The 25,649-nt window shown below is 55.2% G+C and overlaps 1 protein-coding gene across 2 annotated transcripts in view; it reads left to right on the top strand.

Annotated features, from left to right (window-relative positions):
* Positions 1-25,649, top strand: part of mrnip (MRN complex interacting protein) — a 55,904-nt gene that overhangs the window by 13,232 nt on the left and 17,023 nt on the right. The window contains exons 2-3 of one of the 2 annotated variants that reach the window (XM_070877976.1): positions 19,847-19,906; positions 22,419-22,516. In XM_070877976.1, the coding sequence (XP_070734077.1) occupies positions 19,847-19,906; positions 22,419-22,516 (158 nt within the window). The remainder of the gene's footprint in view (positions 1-19,846; positions 19,907-22,418; positions 22,517-25,649) is intronic. The other variant, XM_070877977.1, reaches the window with a different exon arrangement.

Below are 25,649 nucleotides of genomic sequence, written 5' to 3' on the forward strand. Positions count from 1 at the left end.
GGGGGCAATGGACGGAGAGAGAGGGGGGGGCAATGGACGGAGAGGGAGGGATCAATGGACGGAGAGAGAGAGGGATCAATGGACGGAGAGAGAGAGAGAGGGGTCAATGGACGGGGAGAGAGATGGTAATGGACGGAGAGAGAGGGGGGCAATGGACGGAAAGAGAGAGGGGGGTCAATGGACGGAGAGGGAGGGGTCAATGGACGGAGAGCGAGAGAGGGGGCAATGGACGGAGAGAGAGAGGGGGTAATGGATGGAGAGAGAGGGGGCAATGGACGGAGAGGGAGAGAGGGGGGTCAATGGACGGAAAGAGAGAGGGGGGTTAATGGACGGAGAGAGAGAAGGGGCAATGGACGGAGAGAGAGAGGGGGCAATGGACGGAGAGAGGGAGGGGTCAATGGTCGGAGAGAGAGAGAGGGGGGGCAATGGACGGAGAGAGGGGGGGGGGTAATGGACGGAGAGAGAGAGGGGGTAATGGACGGAGAGAGAGAGGGGGTAATGGACGGAGAGAGAGAGGGGGTAATGGACAGAGAGAGAGAGGGTAATGGACGGAGAGAGAGGGGGGCAATGGACAGAGAGAGGGGGCAATGGACAGAGTGGGGGCAATGGATGGAGAGAGAGAGCGAGGGGGCAATGAATGGAGAGAGAGAGAGGGGGGCAATGGACGAGAAAGAGGGGGTAATGGATGGAGAGAGAGAGGGTAATGGATGGAGAGAGAGGGGGGCAATGGACGGAGAGAGAGAGAGAGGGGGCAATGGACGGAGAGAGAGAGAGAGAGGGGGCAATGGACGGAGAGAGAGAGAGAGAGGGTAATGGACAGAGAGAGAGAGAGGGGGCAATGGACGGAGAGAGAGAGAGATAGGGGGTAATGGACGGAGAGAGAGAGAGGTGGTAATGGATGGAGAGAGAGGGGGCAATGGACGGAAAGAGAGAGAGGGGTCAATGGACGGGGAGAGAGAGAGAGAGGGGGGGCAATGGACGGAGAGAGGGAGGGGTCAATGGTCGGAGAGAGAGAGAGGGGGGCAATGGACGGAGAGAGAGAGAGAGGGGTCAATGGACGGGGAGAGAGATGGTAATGGACGGAGAGAGAGGGGGGCAATGGACGGAGAGAGAGGGGGGCAATGGACGGAGAGAGAGAGGGGGTAATGGACGGAGAGAGAGAGGGGGTAATGGACGGAGAGAGAGAGGGGATAATGGACAGAGAGAGAGAGAGAGAGAGAGAGGGTAATGGACGGAGAGAGAGGGGGGCAATGGACAGAGAGAGAGGGGGCAATGGACAGAGTGGGGGCAATGGACGGAGAGAGAGGGTGATGGATGGAGAGAGGGAGAGAGGGGGCAATGGATGGAGAGAGAGAGAGGGGGGCAATGGACGGAGAAAGAGGGGGCAATGGACGGAGAGAGAGAGAGAGAGAGGGTAATGGATGGAGAGAGAGGGGGGCAATGGACGGAGAGAGAGAGAGAGGGGGCAATGGACGGAGAGAGAGAGAGAGGGGGCAATGGACGGAGAGAGAGAGAGAGGGGGCAATGGACGGAGAGAGAGAGAGAGGGGGCAATGGACGGAGAGAGGGTAATGGACGGAGAGAGAGAGAGAGGAGGCAATGGACAAAGAGAGAGAGAGGGGGCAATGGACGGAGAGAGAGAAAGAGAGATAGGGGGTAATGGATGGAGAGAGAGAGAGGGGGTAATGGATGGAGAGAGAGGGCAATGGACGGAGAGAGAGTGAGAGTAATGGATGGAGAGAGAGAGGGCAATGGACGGAGAGAGAGGGGGCAATGGACGGAGAGAGAGAGGGGGCAATGGACGGAGAGAGAGAGAGAGGGGGGGTAATGGACGGAGAGAGAGGGGGCAATGGACGGAGAGAGAGAGAGAGGGGGCAATGGACGGAGAGAGAGAGAGAGAGGGTAATGGACGGAGAGAGAGAGAGAGGAGGCAATGGACAGAGAGAGAGAGGGGGCAATGGACGGAGAGAGAGAGAGATAGGGGGTAATGGATGGAGAGAGAGAGAGGGGGTAATGGATGGAGAGAGAGGGCAATGGACGGAGAGAGAGTGAGAGTAATGGATGGAGAGAGAGAGGGCAATGGACGGAGAGAGAGGGGGCAATGGACGGAGAGAGAGAGGGGGCAATGGACAGAGAGAGAGAGAGAGAGAGAGAGAGGGGGTAATGGACGGAAGAGAGAGGGGGTAATGGATGGAGAGAGAGGGTAATGGAGAGAGAGAGAGAGAGAGGGTAATGGACGGAGAGAGAGAGAGAGAGAGAGAGAGAGAGAGGGGGGGCAATGGACGGAGAGAGAGAGAGAGAGAGAGAGAGGGGGCAATGGACGGAGAGAGAGAGAGGGTAATGGATGGAGAGAGAGAGAGGGGGGGCAATGGACGGAGAGAGGTGGGGCAATGGACGGAGAGAGAGAGAGAGAGAGAGAGAGAGGGTAATGGACGGAGAGAGAGAGAGGGGGGCAATGGACGGAGAGAGAGGGGGGGGCAATGGACGGAAAGAGAGAGGGGGGTCAATGGACGGAGAGAGGGGGGTCAATGGACGGTGAGGGAGGGGGCAATGGACGGAGAAAGGGAGGGGGCAATGGACGGATAGAGAGAGGGGACAATGGACGGAGAGAATGGTCAGTGGACGGAGAGAGAGAGAGGGGGGGATCAATGGACGGAGAGAGGAGGTCAATGGACGGAGAGAGGGGTCAATGGACGGAGAGAGGGGACAGTGGATGGCGAGGGAGGGGTCAGTGGATGGCGAGGGAGGGGTCAGTGGATGGCGAGGGAGGGGGCAATGGACGGAGGGAGATAGGGGGCAATGGACGCAGAGAGAGGGGGGGGCAATGGACGGAAAGAGAGAGGGGGGGCAATGGACGGAGAGAGAGAGGGGGGGCAATGGACGGAGAGAGAGAGGGGGGTCAATGGACGGAAAGAGAGAGGGGGGTCAATGGACGGAAAGAGAGAGGGGGGTCAATGGACGGAGAGAAAGAAGGGGCAATGGACGGAGAGCGGGAGGGGTCAATGGTCGGAGAGAGAGAGGGGGGGCAATGGACGGAGAGAGAGGGGGGGGCAATGGACGGAGAGGGAGGGATCAATGTACGGAGAGAGAGAGGGATCAATGGACGGAGAGAGAGAGAGAGAGAGAGGGGTCAATGGACGGGGAGAGAGATGGTAATGGACGGAGAGAGAGGGGGGCAATGGACGGAGAGAGAGGGGGGCAATGGACGGAAAGAGAGAGGTGGTAATGGACGGAGAGAGAGAGAGGGGGTAATGGACAGAGAGAGAGAGGGTAATGGACGGAGAGAGAGGGGGGCAATGGACAGAGAGAGAGGGGGCAATGGACAGAGAGTGGGGGCAATGGATGGAGAGAAAGGGGGGCAATGGACGAAGAGAGAGAGGGGGGGGCAATGGACGGAAAGAGAGAGGGGGGTCAATGGACGGAGAGGGAGGGGTCAATGGACAGAGAGCGAGAGAGGGGGCAATGGACGGAGAGAGAGAGAGAGGGGGTTATGGATGGAGAGAGAGAGGGTAATGGACGGAGAGAGAGAGAGGGGGTTATGGACGGAGAGAGAGAGAGAGAGGGGGTTATGGACGGAGAGAGAGAGAGGGGGTTATGGATGGAGAGAGAGAGGGTAATGGACGGAGAGAGAGGGGGGCAATGGACGGAGAGAGAGAGAGAGGGGGCAATGGACGGAGAGAGAGAGAGAGAGAGAGTAATGGACGGAAGAGAGAGGGGGTAATGGATGGAGAGAGAGAGAGAGTAATGGATGGAGAGAGAGAGAGAGTAATGGATGGAGAGAGAGAGAGAGAGGGTAATGGATGGAGAGAGAGAGAGGGTAATGGACGGAGAGAGAGGGGGGCAATGGACAGAGAGAGAGAGGGGGGGCAATGGACGGAGAGAGAGAGAGAGAGAGAGGGGCCAATGGACGGAGAGAGAGAGGGGGTAATGGACGGAAGATAGAGGGGGTAATGGATGGAGAGAGATAGAGAGAGAGGGTAATGGAGAGAGAGAGAGAGAGGGTAATGGACAGAGAGAGAGGGAGAGAGAGGGGGCAATGGACGGAGAGAGAGAGGGGGGCAATGGACGGAGAGAGAGAGGGGGTAATGGACGGAGAGAGAGAGGGGGTAATGGACGGAGAGAGAGAGGGGATAATGGACAGAGAGAGAGAGAGAGAGAGAGGGTAATGGACGGAGAGAGAGGGGGGCAATGGACAGAGAGAGAGGGGGCAATGGACAGAGTGGGGGCAATGGACGGAGAGAGAGGGTGATGGATGGAGAGAGAGAGAGAGGGGGCAATGGACGGAGAGAGAGAGAGAGAGAGGGCAATGGACGGAGAGAGAGAGAGAGAGAGAGGGGGCAATGGACAGAGAGAGAGAGGGTAATGGACGGAGAGAGAGAGAGAGGGGGCAATGAACGGAGAGAGAGAGAGGGGGCAATAGACGGAGAGAGAGATAGGGGGTAATGGACGGAGAGAGAGAGTGAGGGTAATGGACGGAGAGAGAGAGAGGGTAATGAACGGAGAGAGAGGGGGGCAATGGACGGAGAGAGAGGGGGGCAATGGACGGAGAGAAAGGGGGGCAATGGACGGAGAGAGAGAGGGGGTAATGGACAGAGAGAGAGGGTAATGGATGGAGAGAGAGAGAGAGAGGGTAATGGATGGAGAGAGAGAGAGGGTAATGAACTGAGAGAGAGGGGTGCAATGGACGGAGAGAGAGAGAGGGGGCAATGGACGGAGAGTGAGGTGTCAATGGACGGAGAGCGAGAGAGGGGGCAATGGATGGAGAGAGAGAGGGGGCAATGGATGGAGAGAGAGAGGGGGGGTAATGGACGGAGAGAGAGGGGGCAATGGACGGAGAGAGAGGGGGCAATGGACGGAGAGAGAGGGGGCAATGGACGGAGAGAGAGAGAGGGGGCAATGGACGGAGAGAGAGAGAGGGGGCAATGGACGGAGAGAGAGAGAGGGGGCAATGGACAGAGAGAGAGAGAGAGAGAGAGAGAGGGGGTAATGGATGGAGAGAGAGAGAGGGTAATGGAGAGAGAGAGAGGGGGTAATGGACGGAGAGAGAGAGAGAGAGGGGGCAATGGACGGAGAGAGAGAGAGAGAGAGGGGGCAATGGACGGAGAGAGAGAGAGAGAGAGGGGGCAATGGACGGAGAGAGAGAGAGAGGGTAATGGATGGAGAGAGAGAGGGGGGGCAATGGACGGAGAGAGAGAGGGGGCAATGGACGGAGAGAGAGAGAGAGAGGGAGAGTAATGGACAGACAGAGAGAGAGAGAGGGTAATGGACAGAGAGAGAGAGGGGGGCAATGGACGGAGAGAGAGAGGGAGGGGCAATGGACGGAAAGAGAGAGGGGGGTCAATGGACGGAGAGAGGGGGGTCAATGGACGGTGAGGGAGGGGGCAATGGACGGAGAGAGGGAGGGAGCAATGGACGGAAAGAGAGAGGGGACAATGGACGGAGAGAATGGTCAGTGGACGGAGAGAGAGAGAGGAGGTCAATGGACGGAGAGAGGAGGTCAATGGACGGAGGGAGGGGTCAGTGGATGGCGAGGGAGGGGTCAGTGGATGGCGAGGGAGGGGGCAATGGACGGAGGGAGATAGGGGGCAATGGACGGAGAGAGAGAGGGGGGGGCAATGGACGGAAAGAGAGAGGGGGGTCAATGGACGGAGAGAAAGAGGGGGCAATGGACGGAGAGAGGGAGGGGTCAATGGTCGGAGAGAGAGAGAGGGGGGGCAATGGACGGAGAGAGAGGGGGGGGCAATGGACGGAGAGGGAGGGATCAATGGACGGAGAGAGAGAGGGATCAATGGACGGAGAGAGAGAGAGAGGGGTCAATGGACGGGGAGAGAGATGGTAATGGACGGAGAGAGAGGGGGGCAATGGACGGAAAGAGAGAGGGGGGTCAATGGACGGAGAGGGAGGGGTCAATGGACGGAGAGCGAGAGAGGGGGCAATGGACGGAGAGAGAGAGGGGGTAATGGATGGAGAGAGAGGGGGCAATGGACGGAGAGGGAGAGAGGGGGGTCAATGGACGGAAAGAGAGAGGGGGGTTAATGGACGGAGAGAGAGAAGGGGCAATGGACGGAGAGAGAGAGGGGGCAATGGACGGAGAGAGGGAGGGGTCAATGGTCGGAGAGAGAGAGAGGGGGGGCAATGGACGGAGAGAGAGGGGGGGGTAATGGACGGAGAGAGAGAGGGGGTAATGGACGGAGAGAGAGAGGGGGTAATGGACGGAGAGAGAGAGGGGGTAATGGACAGAGAGAGAGAGGGTAATGGACGGAGAGAGAGGGGGGCAATGGACAGAGAGAGGGGGCAATGGACAGAGTGGGGGCAATGGATGGACAGAGAGAGCGAGGGGGCAATGAATGGAGAGAGAGAGAGGGGGGCAATGGACGAGAAAGAGGGGGTAATGGATGGAGAGAGAGAGGGTAATGGATGGAGAGAGAGGGGGGCAATGGACGGAGAGAGAGAGAGAGGGGGCAATGGACGGAGAGAGAGAGAGAGAGGGGGCAATGGACGGAGAGAGAGAGAGAGAGGGTAATGGACAGAGAGAGAGAGAGGGGGCAATGGACGGAGAGAGAGAGAGATAGGGGGTAATGGACGGAGAGAGAGAGAGGTGGTAATGGATGGAGAGAGAGGGGGCAATGGACGGAAAGAGAGAGAGGGGTCAATGGACGGGGAGAGAGAGAGAGAGGGGGGGCAATGGACGGAGAGAGGGAGGGGTCAATGGTCGGAGAGAGAGAGAGGGGGGCAATGGACGGAGAGAGAGAGAGAGGGGTCAATGGACGGGGAGAGAGATGGTAATGGACGGAGAGAGAGGGGGGCAATGGACGGAGAGAGAGGGGGGCAATGGACGGAGAGAGAGAGGGGGTAATGGACGGAGAGAGAGAGGGGGTAATGGACGGAGAGAGAGAGGGGATAATGGACAGAGAGAGAGAGAGAGAGAGAGAGGGTAATGGACGGAGAGAGAGGGGGGCAATGGACAGAGAGAGAGGGGGCAATGGACAGAGTGGGGGCAATGGACGGAGAGAGAGGGTGATGGATGGAGAGAGAGAGAGAGGGGGCAATGGATGGAGAGAGAGAGAGGGGGGCAATGGACGGAGAAAGAGGGGGCAATGGACGGAGAGAGAGAGAGAGAGAGGGTAATGGATGGAGAGAGAGGGGGGCAATGGACGGAGAGAGAGAGAGAGGGGGCAATGGACGGAGAGAGAGAGAGAGGGGGCAATGGACGGAGAGAGAGAGAGAGGGGGCAATGGACGGAGAGAGAGAGAGAGGGGGCAATGGACGGAGAGAGGGTAATGGACGGAGAGAGAGAGAGAGGAGGCAATGGACAAAGAGAGAGAGAGGGGGCAATGGACGGAGAGAGAGAGAGAGAGATAGGGGGTAATGGATGGAGAGAGAGAGAGGGGGTAATGGATGGAGAGAGAGGGCAATGGACGGAGAGAGAGTGAGAGTAATGGATGGAGAGAGAGAGGGCAATGGACGGAGAGAGAGGGGGCAATGGACGGAGAGAGAGAGGGGGCAATGGACGGAGAGAGAGAGAGAGGGGGGGTAATGGACGGAGAGAGAGGGGGCAATGGACGGAGAGAGAGAGAGAGGGGGCAATGGACGGAGAGAGAGAGAGAGAGGGTAATGGACGGAGAGAGAGAGAGAGGAGGCAATGGACAGAGAGAGAGAGGGGGCAATGGACGGAGAGAGAGAGAGATAGGGGGTAATGGATGGAGAGAGAGAGAGGGGGTAATGGATGGAGAGAGAGGGCAATGGACGGAGAGAGAGTGAGAGTAATGGATGGAGAGAGAGAGGGCAATGGACGGAGAGAGAGGGGGCAATGGACGGAGAGAGAGAGGGGGCAATGGACAGAGAGAGAGAGAGAGAGAGTTAGGGGGTAATGGACGGAAGAGAGAGGGGGTAATGGATGGAGAGAGAGGGTAATGGAGAGAGAGAGAGAGAGAGGGTAATGGACGGAGAGAGAGAGAGAGAGAGAGAGAGAGGGGGGGCAATGGACGGAGAGAGAGAGAGAGAGAGAGAGAGGGGGCAATGGACGGAGAGAGAGAGAGGGTAATGGATGGAGAGAGAGAGAGGGGGGGCAATGGACGGAGAGAGGTGGGGCAATGGACGGAGAGAGAGAGAGAGAGAGAGAGAGGGTAATGGACGGAGAGAGAGAGAGGGGGGCAATGGACGGAGAGAGAGGGGGGGGCAATGGACGGAAAGAGAGAGGGGGGTCAATGGACGGAGAGAGGGGGGTCAATGGACGGTGAGGGAGGGGGCAATGGACGGAGAAAGGGAGGGGGCAATGGACGGATAGAGAGAGGGGACAATGGACGGAGAGAATGGTCAGTGGACGGAGAGAGAGAGAGGGGGGGATCAATGGACGGAGAGAGGAGGTCAATGGACGGAGAGAGGGGTCAATGGACGGAGAGAGGGGACAGTGGATGGCGAGGGAGGGGTCAGTGGATGGCGAGGGAGGGGTCAGTGGATGGCGAGGGAGGGGGCAATGGACGGAGGGAGATAGGGGGCAATGGACGCAGAGAGAGGGGGGGGCAATGGACGGAAAGAGAGAGGGGGGGCAATGGACGGAGAGAGAGAGGGGGGTCAATGGACGGAAAGAGAGAGGGGGGTCAATGGACGGAAAGAGAGAGGGGGGTCAATGGACGGAGAGAAAGAAGGGGCAATGGACGGAGAGAGAGAGGGGGCAATGGACGGAGAGCGGGAGGGGTCAATGGTCGGAGAGAGAGAGGGGGGGGCAATGGACGGAGAGAGAGGGGGGGGCAATGGACGGAGAGGGAGGGATCAATGTACGGAGAGAGAGAGGGATCAATGGACGGAGAGAGAGAGAGAGAGAGAGGGGTCAATGGACGGGGAGAGAGATGGTAATGGACGGAGAGAGAGGGGGGCAATGGACGGAAAGAGAGAGGTGGTAATGGACGGAGAGAGAGAGAGGGGGTAATGGACAGAGAGAGAGAGGGTAATGGACGGAGAGAGAGGGGGGCAATGGACAGAGAGAGAGGGGGCAATGGACAGAGAGTGGGGGCAATGGATGGAGAGAAAGGGGGGCAATGGACGAAGAGAGAGAGGGGGGGGCAATGGACGGAAAGAGAGAGGGGGGTCAATGGACGGAGAGGGAGGGGTCAATGGACAGAGAGCGAGAGAGGGGGCAATGGACGGAGAGAGAGAGAGGGGGTTATGGATGGAGAGAGAGAGGGTAATGGACGGAGAGAGAGAGAGGGGGTTATGGACGGAGAGAGAGAGAGAGAGGGGGTTATGGACGGAGAGAGAGAGAGGGGGTTATGGATGGAGAGAGAGAGGGTAATGGACGGAGAGAGAGGGGGGCAATGGACGGAGAGAGAGAGAGAGGGGGCAATGGACGGAGAGAGAGAGAGAGAGAGAGTAATGGACGGAAGAGAGAGGGGGTAATGGATGTAGAGAGAGAGAGAGTAATGGATGGAGAGAGAGAGAGAGTAATGGATGGAGAGAGAGAGAGAGAGGGTAATGGATGGAGAGAGAGAGAGGGTAATGGACGGAGAGAGAGGGGGGCAATGGACAGAGAGAGAGAGGGGGGGCAATGGACGGAGAGAGAGAGAGAGAGAGAGGGGGTAATGGACGGAAGATAGAGGGGGTAATGGATGGAGAGAGATAGAGAGAGAGGGTAATGGAGAGAGAGAGAGAGAGGGTAATGGACAGAGAGAGAGGGAGAGAGAGGGGGCAATGGACGGAGAGAGAGAGGGGGGCAATGGACGGAGAGAGAGAGGGGGTAATGGACGGAGAGAGAGAGGGGGTAATGGACGGAGAGAGAGAGGGGATAATGGACAGAGAGAGAGAGAGAGAGGGTAATGGACGGAGAGAGAGGGGGGCAATGGACAGAGAGAGAGGGGGCAATGGACAGAGTGGGGGCAATGGACGGAGAGAGAGGGTGATGGATGGAGAGAGAGAGAGAGGGGGCAATGGATGGAGAGAGAGAGAGGGGGGCAATGGACGGAGAAAGAGGGGGCAATGGACGGAGAGAGAGAGAGAGAGAGGGTAATGGATGGAGAGAGAGGGGGGCAATGGACGGAGAGAGAGAGAGAGAGGGGGCAATGGACGGAGAGAGAGAGAGAGGGGGCAATGGACGGAGAGAGAGAGAGAGGGGGCAATGGACGGAGAGAGAGAGAGAGGGGGCAATGGACGGAGAGAGGGTAATGGACGGAGAGAGAGAGAGAGGAGGCAATGGACAAAGAGAGAGAGAGGGGGCAATGGACGGAGAGAGAGAGAGAGAGATAGGGGGTAATGGATGGAGAGAGAGAGAGGGGGTAATGGATGGAGAGAGAGGGCAATGGACGGAGAGAGAGTGAGAGTAATGGATGGAGAGAGAGAGGGCAATGGACGGAGAGAGAGGGGGCAATGGACGGAGAGAGAGAGGGGGCAATGGACGGAGAGAGAGAGAGAGGGGGGGTAATGGACGGAGAGAGAGGGGGCAATGGACGGAGAGAGAGAGAGAGGGGGCAATGGACGGAGAGAGAGAGAGAGAGGGTAATGGACGGAGAGAGAGAGAGAGGAGGCAATGGACAGAGAGAGAGAGGGGGCAATGGACGGAGAGAGAGAGAGATAGGGGGTAATGGATGGAGAGAGAGGGGGTAATGGATGGAGAGAGAGGGCAATGGACGGAGAGAGAGTGAGAGTAATGGATGGAGAGAGAGAGGGCAATGGACGGAGAGAGAGGGGGCAATGGACGGAGAGAGAGAGGGGGCAATGGACAGAGAGAGAGAGAGAGAGAGAGAGGGGGTAATGGACGGAAGAGAGAGGGGGTAATGGATGGAGAGAGAGGGTAATGGAGAGAGAGAGAGAGAGAGGGTAATGGACGGAGAGAGAGAGAGAGAGAGAGAGAGAGAGAGGGGGGGCAATGGACGGAGAGAGAGAGAGAGAGAGAGGGGGCAATGGACGGAGAGAGAGAGAGGGTAATGGATGGAGAGAGAGAGAGGGGGGGCAATGGACGGAGAGAGGTGGGGCAATGGACGGAGAGAGAGAGAGAGAGAGAGAGAGAGGGTAATGGACGGAGAGAGAGAGAGGGGGGCAATGGACGGAGAGAGAGGGGGGGGCAATGGACGGAAAGAGAGAGGGGGGTCAATGGACGGAGAGAGGGGGGTCAATGGACGGTGAGGGAGGGGGCAATGGACGGAGAAAGGGAGGGGGCAATGGACGGATAGAGAGAGGGGACAATGGACGGAGAGAATGGTCAGTGGACGGAGAGAGAGAGAGGGGGGGATCAATGGACGGAGAGAGGAGGTCAATGGACGGAGAGAGGGGTCAATGGACGGAGAGAGGGGACAGTGGATGGCGAGGGAGGGGTCAGTGGATGGCGAGGGAGGGGTCAGTGGATGGCGAGGGAGGGGGCAATGGACGGAGGGAGATAGGGGGCAATGGACGCAGAGAGAGGGGGGGGCAATGGACGGAAAGAGAGAGGGGGGGCAATGGACGGAGAGAGAGAGGGGGGTCAATGGACGGAAAGAGAGAGGGGGGTCAATGGACGGAAAGAGAGAGGGGGGTCAATGGACGGAGAGAAAGAAGGGGCAATGGACGGAGAGAGAGAGGGGGCAATGGACGGAGAGCGGGAGGGGTCAATGGTCGGAGAGAGAGAGGGGGGGCAATGGACGGAGAGAGAGGGGGGGGCAATGGACGGAGAGGGAGGGATCAATGTACGGAGAGAGAGAGGGATCAATGGACGGAGAGAGAGAGAGAGAGAGAGGGGTCAATGGACGGGGAGAGAGATGGTAATGGACGGAGAGAGAGGGGGGCAATGGACGGAGAGAGAGGGGGGCAATGGACGGAAAGAGAGAGGTGGTAATGGACGGAGAGAGAGAGAGGGGGTAATGGACAGAGAGAGAGAGGGTAATGGACGGAGAGAGAGGGGGGCAATGGACAGAGAGAGAGGGGGCAATGGACAGAGAGTGGGGGCAATGGATGGAGAGAAAGGGGGGCAATGGACGAAGAGAGAGAGGGGGGGCAATGGACGGAAAGAGAGGGGGGGGTCAATGGACGGAGAGGGAGGGGTCAATGGACAGAGAGCGAGAGAGGGGGCAATGGACGGAGAGAGAGAGAGGGGGTTATGGATGGAGAGAGAGAGGGTAATGGACGGAGAGAGAGAGGGGGCAATGGACAGAGAGAGAGAGAGAGAGAGAGAGGGGGTAATGGACGGAAGAGAGAGGGGGTAATGGATGGAGAGAGAGGGTAATGGAGAGAGAGAGAGAGAGAGGGTAATGGACGGAGAGAGAGAGAGAGAGAGAGAGGGGGGGCAATGGACGGAGAGAGAGAGAGAGAGAGAGGGGCAATGGACGGAGAGAGAGAGAGGGTAATGGATGGAGAGAGAGAGAGGGGGGGCAATGGACGGAGAGAGGTGGGGCAATGGACGGAGAGAGAGAGAGAGAGAGAGAGAGAGGGTAATGGACGGAGAGAGAGAGAGGGGGGCAATGGACGGAGAGAGAGGGGGGGGCAATGGACGGAAAGAGAGAGGGGGGTCAATGGACGGAGAGAGGGGGGTCAATGGACGGTGAGGGAGGGGGCAATGGACGGAGAAAGGGAGGGGGCAATGGACGGATAGAGAGAGGGGACAATGGACGGAGAGAATGGTCAGTGGACGGAGAGAGAGAGAGGGGGGGATCAATGGACGGAGAGAGGAGGTCAATGGACGGAGAGAGGGGTCAATGGACGGAGAGAGGGGACAGTGGATGGCGAGGGAGGGGTCAGTGGATGGCGAGGGAGGGGTCAGTGGATGGCGAGGGAGGGGGCAATGGACGGAGGGAGATAGGGGGCAATGGACGCAGAGAGAGGGGGGGGCAATGGACGGAAAGAGAGAGGGGGGGCAATGGACGGAGAGAGAGAGGGGGGTCAATGGACGGAAAGAGAGAGGGGGGTCAATGGACGGAAAGAGAGAGGGGGGGTCAATGGACGGAGAGAAAGAAGGGGCAATGGACGGAGAGAGAGAGGGGGCAATGGACGGAGAGCGGGAGGGGTCAATGGTCGGAGAGAGAGAGGGGGGGCAATGGACGGAGAGAGAGGGGGGGGCAATGGACGGAGAGGGAGGGATCAATGTACGGAGAGAGAGAGGGATCAATGGACGGAGAGAGAGAGAGAGAGAGAGGGGTCAATGGACGGGGAGAGAGATGGTAATGGACGGAGAGAGAGGGGGGCAATGGACGGAGAGAGAGGGGGGCAATGGACGGAAAGAGAGAGGTGGTAATGGACGGAGAGAGAGAGAGGGGGTAATGGACAGAGAGAGAGAGGGTAATGGACGGAGAGAGAGGGGGGCAATGGACAGAGAGAGAGGGGGCAATGGACAGAGAGTGGGGGCAATGGATGGAGAGAAAGGGGGGCAATGGACGAAGAGAGAGAGGGGGGGGCAATGGACGGAAAGAGAGGGGGGGGTCAATGGACGGAGAGGGAGGGGTCAATGGACAGAGAGCGAGAGAGGGGGCAATGGACGGAGAGAGAGAGAGGGGGTTATGGATGGAGAGAGAGAGGGTAATGGACGGAGAGAGAGAGAGGGGGTTATGGACGGAGAGAGAGAGAGAGAGGGGGTTATGGACGGAGAGAGAGAGAGGGGGTTATGGATGGAGAGAGAGGGTAATGGACGGAGAGAGAGGGGGGCAATGGACGGAGAGAGAGAGAGAGGGGGCAATGGACGGAGAGAGAGAGAGAGAGAGAGTAATGGACGGAAGAGAGAGGGGGTAATGGATGGAGAGAGAGAGAGAGTAATGGATGGAGAGAGAGAGAGAGTAATGGATGGAGAGAGAGAGAGAGAGGGTAATGGATGGAGAGAGAGAGAGGGTAATGGACGGAGAGAGAGGGGGGCAATGGACAGAGAGAGAGAGGGGGGGCAATGGACGGAGAGAGAGAGAGAGAGAGAGGGGCCAATGGACGGAGAGAGAGAGGGGGTAATGGACGGAAGATAGAGGGGGTAATGGATGGAGAGAGAGAGAGAGAGAGGGTAATGGAGAGAGAGAGAGAGAGGGTAATGGACAGAGAGAGAGGGAGAGAGAGGGGGCAATGGACGGAGAGAGAGAGAGGGGGTAATGGATGGAGAGAGAGAGGGTAATGGATGGAGAGAGAGAGGGGGGGGGCAATGGACGGAGAGAGAGGGGGCAATGGACAGAGAGAGAGAGAGAGAGAGGGTAATGGATGGAGAGAGAGGGGGGCAATGAACGGAGAGAGAGAGGGGGGGGCAATGGACGGAAAGAGAGGGTGTAATGGACGGAGAGAGAGAGGGGGTAATGGACGGAGAGAGAGAGAGGGGGTAATGGACAGAGAGAGAGAGAGAGAGAGGGTAATGGATGGAGAGAGAGGGGGGCAATGGATGGAGAGAGAGGGGGGCAATGGATGGAGAGAGAGGGGGGCAATGGATGGAGAGGGGGGCAATGGACGGAGAGAGAGAGGGGGCAATGGACGGAGAGAGAGAGGGGGCAATGGACGGAGAAAGAGAGAGGGGGTAATGGACGGAGAGAGAGAGTGGGTTATGGACGGAGAGAGAGAGTGGGTTATGGACGGAGAGAGAGAGGGGGTTATGGACAGAGAGAGAGAGGGGGTTATGGATGGAGAGAGAGAGGGTAATGGACGGAGAGAGAGGGGGGCAATGGACGGAGAGAGAGAGAGAGAGAGAGAGGGGGCAATGGACGGAGAGAGAGGGAGAGAGAGAGAGAGAGTAATGGACGGACGAGAGAGGGGGTAATGGACGGAGAGAGAGAGGGGGTAATGGACAGAGAGAGAGAGAGTAATGGATGGAGAGAGAGAGAGAGAGTAATGGATGGAGAGAGAGAGAGGGTAATGGACGGAGAGAGAGGGGGGCAATGGACAGAGAGAGAGAGGGGGGGGCAATGGACGGAGAGAGAGAGAGAGAGGGGGCAATGGACGGAGAGAGAGAGAGAGAGAGAGAGAGAGGGTAATGGACGGAAGATAGAGGGGGTAATGGATGGAGAGAGAGAGAGAGAGTAATGGAGAGAGAGAGAGAGAGAGAGAGAGGGTAATGGACGGAGAGAGAGAGAGAGAGAGAGAGAGGGCAATGGACGGAGAGAGAGAGAGGGGGTAATGGATGGAGAGAGAGAGAGAGGGTAATGGATGGAGAGAGAGAGGGGGGGGCAATGGATGGAGAGAGAGGGGGCAATGGACGGAGAGAGAGAGAGAGAGAGGGTAATGGATGGAGAGAGAGGGGGGCAATGGACGGAGAGAGGGGGGGGGGCAATGGACGGAAAGAGAGAGGGGGGTCAATGGACGGAAAGAGAGAGGGGGGTCAATGGACGGAGAGAGGGAGGGGGCAATGGACGGAGAGAGGGAGGGGGCAATGGACGGAGAGAGGGAGGTGGCAATGGACGGAGAGAGAGAGGGGGCAATGGACGGAGAGAATGGTCAGTGGATGGAGAGAGAGAGGGGGGGGGTCAATGGACGGAGAGAGGGGTCAGTGGATGGCGAGGGAGGGGTCAGTGGATGGCGAGGGAGGGGTCAGTGGATGGCGAGGGAGGGGGCAATGGACGGAGGGAGATAGGGGGCAATGGACGGAGAGAGAGAGGGGGGGCAATGGACGGAAAGAGAGAGGGGGGGCAATGGACGGAGAGAGAGAGGGGGGGCAATGGACGGAAAGAGAGAGGCGGGTCAATGGACGGAGAGAGAGAAGGGGCAATGGACGGAGAGAGAGGGGGCAATGGACGGAGAGAGGGAGGGGTCAATGGTCGGAGAGAGAGAGAGAGAGAGGGGGGGCAATGGATGGAGAGAGAGAGGGGGGGGGCAATGGACGGAGAGAGAGAGGGGTCAATGGACGGGGAGAGAGAGAGGGGTCAATGTACGGGGAGAGAGAGGGGGCAATGGATGGAGAGAGAGAGAGGGGGCAATGGACGGAGAGAGAGAGGGGGCAATGGACGGAGAGAGAGAGGGGGCAATGGACGGAGAGAGAGAGGGGGCAATGGTCGGAGAGAGAGAGAGAGAGAGAGAGAGAGAGAGAGAGAGGGGGGGCAATGGACGGAGAGAGAGGGGGGGGGCAATGGATGGAGAGAGAGGGGTCAACGGACGGAGAGAGAGAGAGAGAGAGAGGGCAATGGACGGAGAGAGAGAGGGGGCAGTGGTCGGAGAGAGAGTGGGGGGGGGCAATGGACGGAGAGAGAGAGGGCAATGGACGGAGAGAGAGAGGGGTCAATGGACGGAGAGAGAGAGAGAGAGAGGGGGGGGCAATGGACGGAGAGAGAGAGAGGGCAATGGACGGAGAGAGAGTGGTCAATGGACGGAGAGAGAGAGAGGTCAATGGACGGAGAGAGAGAGGGGGCAATGGTCGGAGAGAGAGAGGGGTCAATGGACGGAGAGAGAGAGAAGGGTCAATGGACGGAGAGAGAGAGGGGTCAATGGACGGAGAGAGAGAGGGGTCAATGGACGGAGAGAGAGAGAGGGGTCAATGGACGGAGAGAGAGAGAGGGGTCAGTGGACGGAGAGAGAGAGGGGTCAGTGGACGGAGAGAGAGAGGGGTCAGTGGACGGAGAGAGAGAGGGGTCAGTGGACGGAGACAGAGGGGGCAATGGATGGACCCTCCAAGCCGAGATCCTTTCTCTACTGTCCTTTCTCATCCATTATTATCAGGGCTACACCCCCTCCCCCTCCCCCCACCCCCGACCCCCGTTACCATTCTGCTTGAGATTGACACATTTTTATTCGATAAGAATATCGAGATCGGGATTAAAGGTGGGCAAATTGATGGGACTTACACATCGAAGTGAATGGTCTATTCCTGTGAGCAATGGGCATTGGTATCAGGAAAATACCGACATTGTTCTCTAAATATTCGGTAGAATGTACAGCACAGAAACTGGCCATTCGGCCCATCGGCTCTGTGCCGGTGTTTATGCTCCACACTAGCCCACCCACCCCTCTCCATCTCACCCCATCAGCCTATCCTTCCTTTCCTTTCTCCCTCATTTAGCTTCCCCTTAAACACATCTCTGCTTTTAAATATACATAGATGACCTGGAAGAGGTGACAGAGTGTAGTGTAACAAAATTTGCAGATGACACAATGATTAGTGGGAAAGCGGGTTGTGTAGAGGACACAGAGAGGCTGCAAAGAGATTTAGATAGGTTAAGCGAATGGGCTAAGGTTTGGCAGATGGAATACAATGTTGGAAAGTGTGAGGTCATCCACCTTGGGAAAAAAAACAGTAAAAGGGAATATTATTTGAATGGGGAGAAATTACAACATGCTGCGGTGCAGAGGGACCTGGGGTCCTTGTGCATGAAACTCTTTTTGGAGTTTATCTGCAAAACATAAAACATTAAACCGTGCCACCCGACCTGGGTGACACACCAGACATTTACAAGGCCCTTTTTTTCCTTTTTTTGGTTTTTATTTGTTTTTTTTTTCTTTTCTTTTTTTTGTTTTTTTTTTGGGGCACTAAAATCACAATTTTTCCACAGTGCCCCCTATAAAAGGGAAGGGGACACTAAAAACACCGGCAATTAAAACAAATTAAACTTTAAAACGTAAAATCAAATTAAAATTTGGTTGCCGGGCGTGATGATGCACTCCAGTCCCTCCGGTGCCCACCTCTCGCGGAAGGCCGCGAGCGTACCGGTGGACACCGCGTGCTCCATCTCCAAGGACACCCTGGACCGGATGTAAGAGCGGAAGAGAGGCAGGCAGTCAGGTTGAACGACCCCCTCGACCGCCTGGACCGGCTGATGGCACCCTTGGCCGTGCCCAGGAGCAGTCCTACGAGGAGGCCTTCGGACCTACCCGCTCCCCTCCGCACAGGGTGCCCAAAGATCAGGAGAGTGGGACTGAAGTGCAGCCAGAATTTCAGGAGCAGCCCCTTCAAATAATGGAACAGGGGCTGCAACCTCGTGCACTCAATAAAAACATGGAACACAGACTCCTCCAGACCGCAGAAATTGCAGGCGGCCTGGGAGTCCGTGAACCGGCTTAAAAAATTTATTGCACGGCACTGCTCCGTGCACCACCCTCCAGGCCAAGTCCCCGACGAATAGTGGGAGGACCCCTGCGTAGAGTGCCCTCCATCGGGGACCCCCGCCTCCTCCGGACGGCAAGATGGTACGCCATGGCGTGTCCAGACGGCAGGCGAGGATGGCAAAGTTGAGAGTGTGCAGGAGCAGCCCGTACAAGAAACCCCTCCGCGCGGAACTGAAAGGCACGGAGGGGATTTTCCTGAGGCGGCTCAAGTTGTGAGGCGCCGGCCCCTCCTTGTGCATGAAACTCTTTTTGGAGTCCTTGTGCATGAATCCCAAAAAGTTAGTTTGCAGGTGCAGCAGGTAATCAGGAAGGCGAATGGAATGTTGGCCTTCATTGCGAGAGGGATGGAGTACAAAAGCAGGGAGGTCTTGCTGCAACTGTATAGGGTATTGGTGAGGCCGCACCTGGAGTACTGCGTGCAGTTTTGGTCATCTTACTTAAGGAATGATATACTAGCTTTGGAGGGGGTACAGAGACGATTCACTCGGCTGATTCCGGAGATGAGGGGGTTACCTTATGATGATAGATTGAGTAGACTGGGTCTTTATTCGTTGGAGTTCAGAAGGATGAGGGGTGATCTTATAGAAACATTTAAAATAATGAAAGGGATAGACAAGATAGAGGCAGAGAGGTTGTTTCCACTGGTCGGGGAGACTAGAACTAGGGGGCACAGCCTCAAAATACGGGGGAGCCAATTTAAAACCGAGTTGAGAAGGAATTTCTTCTCCCAGAGGGTTGTGAATCTGTGGAATTCTCTGCCCAAGGAAGCAGTTGAGGCTAGCTCATTGAATGTATTCAAATCACAGAGAGATAGATTTTTAACCAATAAGGGAATTAAGGGTTACGGGGAGCGGGCGGGTAAGTGGAGCTGAGTCCACGGCCAGATCAGCCATGATCTTGTTGAATGGTGGAGCAGGCTCGAGGGGCTAGATGGCCTACTCCTGTTCCTAATTCTTATGTTCTTATTTGCCCCTGTGGTAGCAAGATCCACATTGTCATCACTCTCTGGGTGAAGAAGTTCTCTGGGAAGGAGGCCATTGGGCCCATTGTGCCTGTGCCTGTTCTTTGAAAGAGTGATCCAATTAGTCCCACTCCCCCCTGCTCTTTCACAGAACGGTTACAGGGTAGAGCAAGGCCATTCGGCCCGTTGAGCCCGTGCCGGCTCTCTGCAAGAGCACCTCAGCTAATCCCACTCCCTGCCCTTTCTCCATAGCCCTGCAAATATTTTTTACTTTAGGTATTTATCCAATCCCTTTTGAAAATCACGATTGAGTCTGCCTTCTTTCAGGCAGCGCAATCCACTCGCGTAAAAAGGTTTCCCCTCATGTCACCTTTGGTTCTTCTGCCAATCACCTTAAATCTGTGTCCTCTGGTTCCTGACCCTTCCACCAATGGGAACAGTCTCTCTCTATTTACTCTGTCCAGACCCCTCATGATTTTGAACACCTCGATCAAATCTCCTCTCAACCTTCTCTGCTCCAAGGAGAACAACCCCAGCTTCTCCAGTCTATCCACGTCACTGAAGTCCCTCATCCCTGGAACCATTCTCGTAAATCTTTTCTGCTCCCTCTCACATCCTTCCTAAAGTGCGGTGCCCAGAATTGGACACAATACTCCAGTTGAGGCCGAACCAGTGTTTTATAAAGGTTCATCATAACTTCCTTGCTTTTGTACTCTATCCCTCCATGAAGCCTAGGATCCTGTAAGCTTTTTTTAAACCCCTTTTAATAGTGAATGATTGTTGCCAAAGCGTTCCTGTTTCGTACAGCCCTGCCCCCATACCCATAGCCCCGCAAATTATTTCCTTTTTAAGTAGAGATCCAATTTCTTTCTGAAAGTTATTTTTGAATCTGCTCCCACCGCCCTTCCAGGCGTTTAATTAGTATTGTCTGTTTTAGGTTAAAAAGAGCAAGAAGTGGAACTGCAAATTATGTGGAGAAAAGCAGTCAGTGCTGAAGGTGAGATTGCTGACGTCATAGCACTGAGGCGCAGATTGAAGAAAAAACCTCCTTTGTACCAAAGAGGTTGCGGAATCTGCTTTTATTGGCTGGGGGAGAGGAGAGGTCCACTATCAAAATGGCAGGAATGCCTAATATTGAATGATAAAAGGAGGCCATTCGGCCCATCGTGCCTGTGTCCGCTACGTGAAAGAGCGATCCGATTAGTCCGACTCCCCCCCCCCCCCCCCCCCCGCCTCCCTGCTCTTTCCCTATATATCCTGCACATTTTTATTTTCAAATATTTATCCCATTCCCTTTTGAAAGTTACTATTGAATCTGCTCCCACCGCCCTTTCAGGCAGCGCGTTCCCGATCACAACAACTCGCTGCGTTAACACATTCTCCTCATCTCCCCCTCGGGTCCTTTTGCCAATCGCTTTAAATCTGTGTTCCCCTGGTTACCGAGCCTCCTGCAGTTTCTCCTTATTTACCCTATCAAAACCCTTCATAATTTTGAACACTTTATTAAATCTCCCCTTAACCTTCTCTGCTCTAAGGAGAACAACCCCAGCTTCTCCAGTCTCTCCACACAATTGAAGTCCCTCATCATGTTATCACTAGCGGGACTGAGGGGGTAAAAACACAGATACACATTGGGAATAATGATCCTCAAACAGCTAACGAGCCTGTTAACATGTGACAATGATGAAAACATTCCATAATCCTGACGGGAAGTGCAGACATTTGTGAGTCTCTGAACGGTGCGCTAGCCCGTTATTCCGAATGCCTTTGTCACGAATGGGATCCAGAGACAGCAAATGGGAACATAGTTTACAGAGTGCCTGACTTCCATGTCAACCGTGCCTCAGTGGGTAGCCCTCTCGCTTCTGAGTCAGCAGGTTGCAGCTTCAAGACCCACTACAGACACGCGAGAATATTATCCTGGCTGACACTCCCAGTGCAGTACTGGGGGAGTGCCGCACTGTCGAAGGGGCAGTACTGAGGGAGTGCTGCACTGTCGAAGGGGCAGTACTGAGGGAGTGCTGTACTGTCGAAGGGGCAGTACTGAGGGAGTGCTGTACTGTCGGAGGGACAGTACTGAGGGAGTGCTGCACTGTCGAAGGGGCAGTACTGAGGGAGTGCTGTACTGTCGGAGGGACAATACTGAGGGAGCGCTGCACTGTCGGAGGGGCAGTACTGAGGGAGTGCCGCACTGTCGAAGGGGCAGTACTGAGGGAGTGCTGCACTGTCGAAGGGGCAGTACTGAGGGAGTGCTGTACTGTCGGAGGGACAGTACTGAGGGAGTGCCACACTGTCGGAGGGGCAGTACTGAGGGAGTGCTGCACTGTCGGAGGGGCAGTACTGAGGGAGTGCCGCACTGTCGGAGGGGCAGTACTGAGGGAGTGCTGCACTGTCGGAGGGGCAGTACTGAGGGAGTGCTGCACTGTCGGAGGGACAGTACTGAGGGAGTGCTGCACTGTCGGAGGGACAGTACTGAGGGAGTGCTGCACTGTCGGAGGGACAGTACTGAGGGAGTGCCGCACTGTCGGAGGGGCAGTACTGAGGGAGTGCTGCACTGTCGGAGGGGCAGTACTGAGGGAGTGCTGTACTGTCGGAGGGACAGTACTGAGGGAGTGCTGCACTGTTGGAGGGGTAGTACTGAGGGAGCGCGTCACTGTCGGAGGGCCAGTACTGAGGGAGTGCTGTACTGTCGGAGGGACAGTACTGAGGGAGTGCTGCACTGTTGGAGGGGTAGTACTGAGGGAGCGCTGCACTGTCGGAGGGACAGTACTGAGGGAGTGCTGTACTGTCGGAGGGGCAGTACTGAGGGAGTGCTGCACTGTTGGAGGGGTAGTACTGAGGGAGCGCTGCACTGTCGGAGGGGCAGTACTGAGGGAGCGCCGCACTGTCGGAGGGGTAGTACTGAGGGAGCGCTGCACTGTCAGAGGGGTAGTACTGAGGGAGCGCTGCATTGTCAGAGGGGCAGTACTGAGGGAGTGCCGCACTGTCAGAGGTGCCATCTTTCAGATGAGATGTTGAACGAGGCCCCGTCTGCCCTCTCAGGTTGATGTTAAAGATCCCATTGCAGTTTTTGAAGAAGAGTTATCCCCGGTGTCCTGGGGCCAGTATTTATCCCTCAATCAACATCACTAAAACAGATTATCTGGTCATTATCACATTGCTGTTTGTGGGAGCTTGCTGTGTTCAAATTGGCTGCTACATTTCCTACATTACAACAGTGACTACACTTCAGTAGTATTTCATTGGCTGTAAAATGCTTTGGGATATGTTGAAGTTGTGAAAGGCACTATATAAATTCAGTTTTTCTCTGATTTTTCCCCACTGTAATGTAGAGCACCCCTGATTGGGCTGCTGTCGTAATGCAACTCCTGATGTATACAATAAAAAGATCTTGTGACCAGGTCACATGTCAAGTTCCTGTAGCGTCATCTTGTGTACGTGTGTGTTTGTGATGTCGTGAAGAAGATATCACACCCATGATGAATGATTTGATGTGACAATCTCCCCAGGTATATGGCCAGGGCTCGGGGGCCGACTGTCGACAACATGTACAGAAGCTGAACATGGTGCAGTGCGAGAGGATGCAGGCGATGGAAGCAGCTGTGTGGTAACCTCTCCTTCATTTCCGTCTGTCTCTGGGCTAATTACATCATTCATAGAATGATGCCACGTAGACAGAGGCCATTCCGCCCATCGTGCCTATGCCGGCTCTGAAAGAGCGATTCATATTAGTCCCACTCCACCCTGCTCTTCCCCCATAGCCCTGCATGTTTTCTTTTCAAGTATTTAATAGCCTGAGTGATCTCCTGGAGTAGTTTCGATCGCTTAGATGGGTCGGAGAGAAATTTTCCAGATTTTTTTCCCCCAAATTGGCCTGGGTTTTTTACCTGTTTTTGCCACTCCCAGGAGATCACATGGTTTGGGATGGGGTGGAGTGTATATGTTGTGATACACAAGGCTCGATGGACCAGAGGGTCTTTACCTGTCCGTCATTGTTCGTATTTGTCCAATTCCCGGTTTGAAAGTTACTATCGAATCTACTCCCACCGCCCTTTCAGGCAGCGCGTTCCCGATCACAACAACTTGCTGCGTAAAAATAATTCTCCTCATCTCCCCCTCTGGTTCTTTTGTCAATCGCCTTAAATCTGTGTCCCTCTGGTTACCGAGCCTCCTGCCCCCGGAAACAGTTTCTCCTGATCGACTCTATCAAAACTCTTCATGATTTTGAACACTTCTATTAAGTCTCCTCGAAACCTTCTCTGCTGTAAGGAGAACAAATCCAACTTCTCCAGTCTCCACATGACTGAAGTTCCTCATCCCTGGTACCATTCTGGTAAATCTCCTCTGCACCCTTTCTAAGACCTATTCCCTGGAATTTAAGGGGTGATTTTGATCAAAGTTTTCAAGATAGTAAGGGAAACTGATAGAAACATAGAAAATAGGTGCAGGAGTAGGCCATTTGGCCCTTCGAGCCTGTACCACCATTCAATAAGATCATGACTGATCACTCCCTCAGTACCCCTTTCCTGCTTTCTCTCCATACTCCTTGATCCCTTTAGCCATAAGGCCCATATCTAACTCCCTCTTGAATATATCCAATGAACTGGCATCAACAACACTCTGCGGCAGGGAATTCCACAGGTTAACAACTCTCTGAGTGAAGAAGTTTCTCCTCATCTCAGTCCTAAATGGCTTACCCCTTATCCTAAGACTGTGTCCCCTGGTTCTGGACTTCCCCAACATTGGGAACATTCTACCTGCATCTGACCTGTCCCGTCCCGTCAGAATCTTATATGTTTCTATGAGATCCCCTCTCAGATAATATTTCCCCTGGTTGGGGAGTTTAGGACTAGGAGGCATAGTGTAAAAATTAGAGCCAGGCCTTTCAGGAATGAAATTAGGTAACACTTCTACACACAAAGGGATTTGAAATTCTTTTTCACAAATGCCAATTAATTGTTCATTTTAAATCTGAGATTGATAGCTTTCTGTTAACCAAAGGTATTTAGGGATGGGGCCAATGGTGGGTATATGGAGTTAGGTCGCAGATCAGTCATGATCTCATTGACTGGCGGAAATAGCTCAAAGGGCTAAATGGCCTCCTCCTGTTCCTATGTACCTTTCAGATGTGTAAAAGGTCGCTGTTTTATAGTAAGCCAAGTATATCGGGACCGATTCGCGCCCTTTGCTAACATGGCACGGCCTGTGGGACATCCCAACTTCCTGTTGTAATGTAAGATTAGGATCACAGGAACGCAGGTTAGCCAAAGGGTCTTGGGAGTCATAAGACATTCTATTAAGGGAGTGGCAGTTCAAATATAGTCAAACACAACACACAATCAGGATAGACATAGTAAACATACAACCCGTGACCGATGAGAATGATTTACGGCCCAGGAACAGAACGGACAGACGGTGAGGCAGAAAGGTGGTCTCTGAACAGATCGCGAGCTGGTGGAGGTTTTAGGCTGAAGCCAGTCTGGGGGGTCCACTTCAGAGGTTTGAGCTTGACCAAGGTGTTAGGCCGCAGGCTGCATGAGGTCCACCTTGAGGAAACTTTCTCCTCAGCCTGCCTGTTTCTCTCGGTTGCCCGTTTTTATACCTCATTTCCGTGGGACGGTAGAATTACAGAAATTTACAGCACGGAAGGAGGCCATTTCGGCCCATCGTGTCTACGCCGGCCGACCAAGAGCTACCCAGCCTAATCCCACTTTCCAGCTCTTGGTCCGTAGCCCTGCAGGTTACGGCACTTTAAGCGCATATCCAAGTATTTTTTTAAATGTGAGGGTTTCTGCCTCTACCACTTTCAGGCAGTGAGTTCCAGACCCCCACCACCCTCTGGGTGAAGAGATTTCCCCTCATATCTCCTCTAAACCCCCCTCCAATTATTTTAAGTCTAAGGATAAGGGGTAAGCCATTTAGGACCGAGATGAGGAGAAACTTCTTCACCCAGACAGTGGTGAACCTGTGGAATTCTCTGCCACAGAAAGTTGTTGAGGCCAATTCACTAAATATATTCAAAACGGAGTTAGATATAGTCCTTACTACTAGGGGGATCAATGGGTATGGCGAGAAAGCAGGAATGGGGTACTGAGGTTGCATGTTCAGCCATGAACTCATTGAATGGCGGTGCAGGCTCGAAGGGCCGAATGGCCTACTCCTGCACCTATTTTCTATGTTTCTATGTCCCCTGGTTGTTGACCCCTGTGCTAAGGGAAACAGTCCTTCCTATCCACTCTATCCAGACCCCTCATAATTTTATACACCTCAATCAGGTCTCCCCTCAGCCTCCTCTTTTCCAGAGAAAACAGACCCAGCCTATCCAATCTTTCCTCATAGCCAAAATTCTCCAGTCCAGGCAACATTCTTGTAAATCTCCTCTGCACCCTCTCCAGTCCAGTCACATCTTTCCTGTAATGTGGTGACCAGTGTTTTACACAGTTCAAGTATAACCTCCCTGCTCTTAGAAACATAGAAATTTACAGCGCAGAAGGAGGCCATTCCGGCCCACCGTGTCCGCGCCGGCCGACAAAGAGCCGCACGGCCCTCGGTCAGCAGCCCCGGAGGTTACATATAAACCTATGAACAATGGCGGAAAGGTAAAGAGCACCCAGCCCAACCAGTTCGCCCCACACAACTGTGACACCTCTTATACTGAAACATTCTACATTTCATCCCAACCGGAGCCATGGAAGAGGCCCTTCAAAATTTTGTGCACCACAATGAGGTCTCCTCTCAGC

The sequence above is a fragment of the Pristiophorus japonicus genome, chromosome 4 (genome assembly GCF_044704955.1).
Source record: "Pristiophorus japonicus isolate sPriJap1 chromosome 4, sPriJap1.hap1, whole genome shotgun sequence".
Classification (NCBI taxonomy): domain Eukaryota; kingdom Metazoa; phylum Chordata; class Chondrichthyes; family Pristiophoridae; genus Pristiophorus; species Pristiophorus japonicus.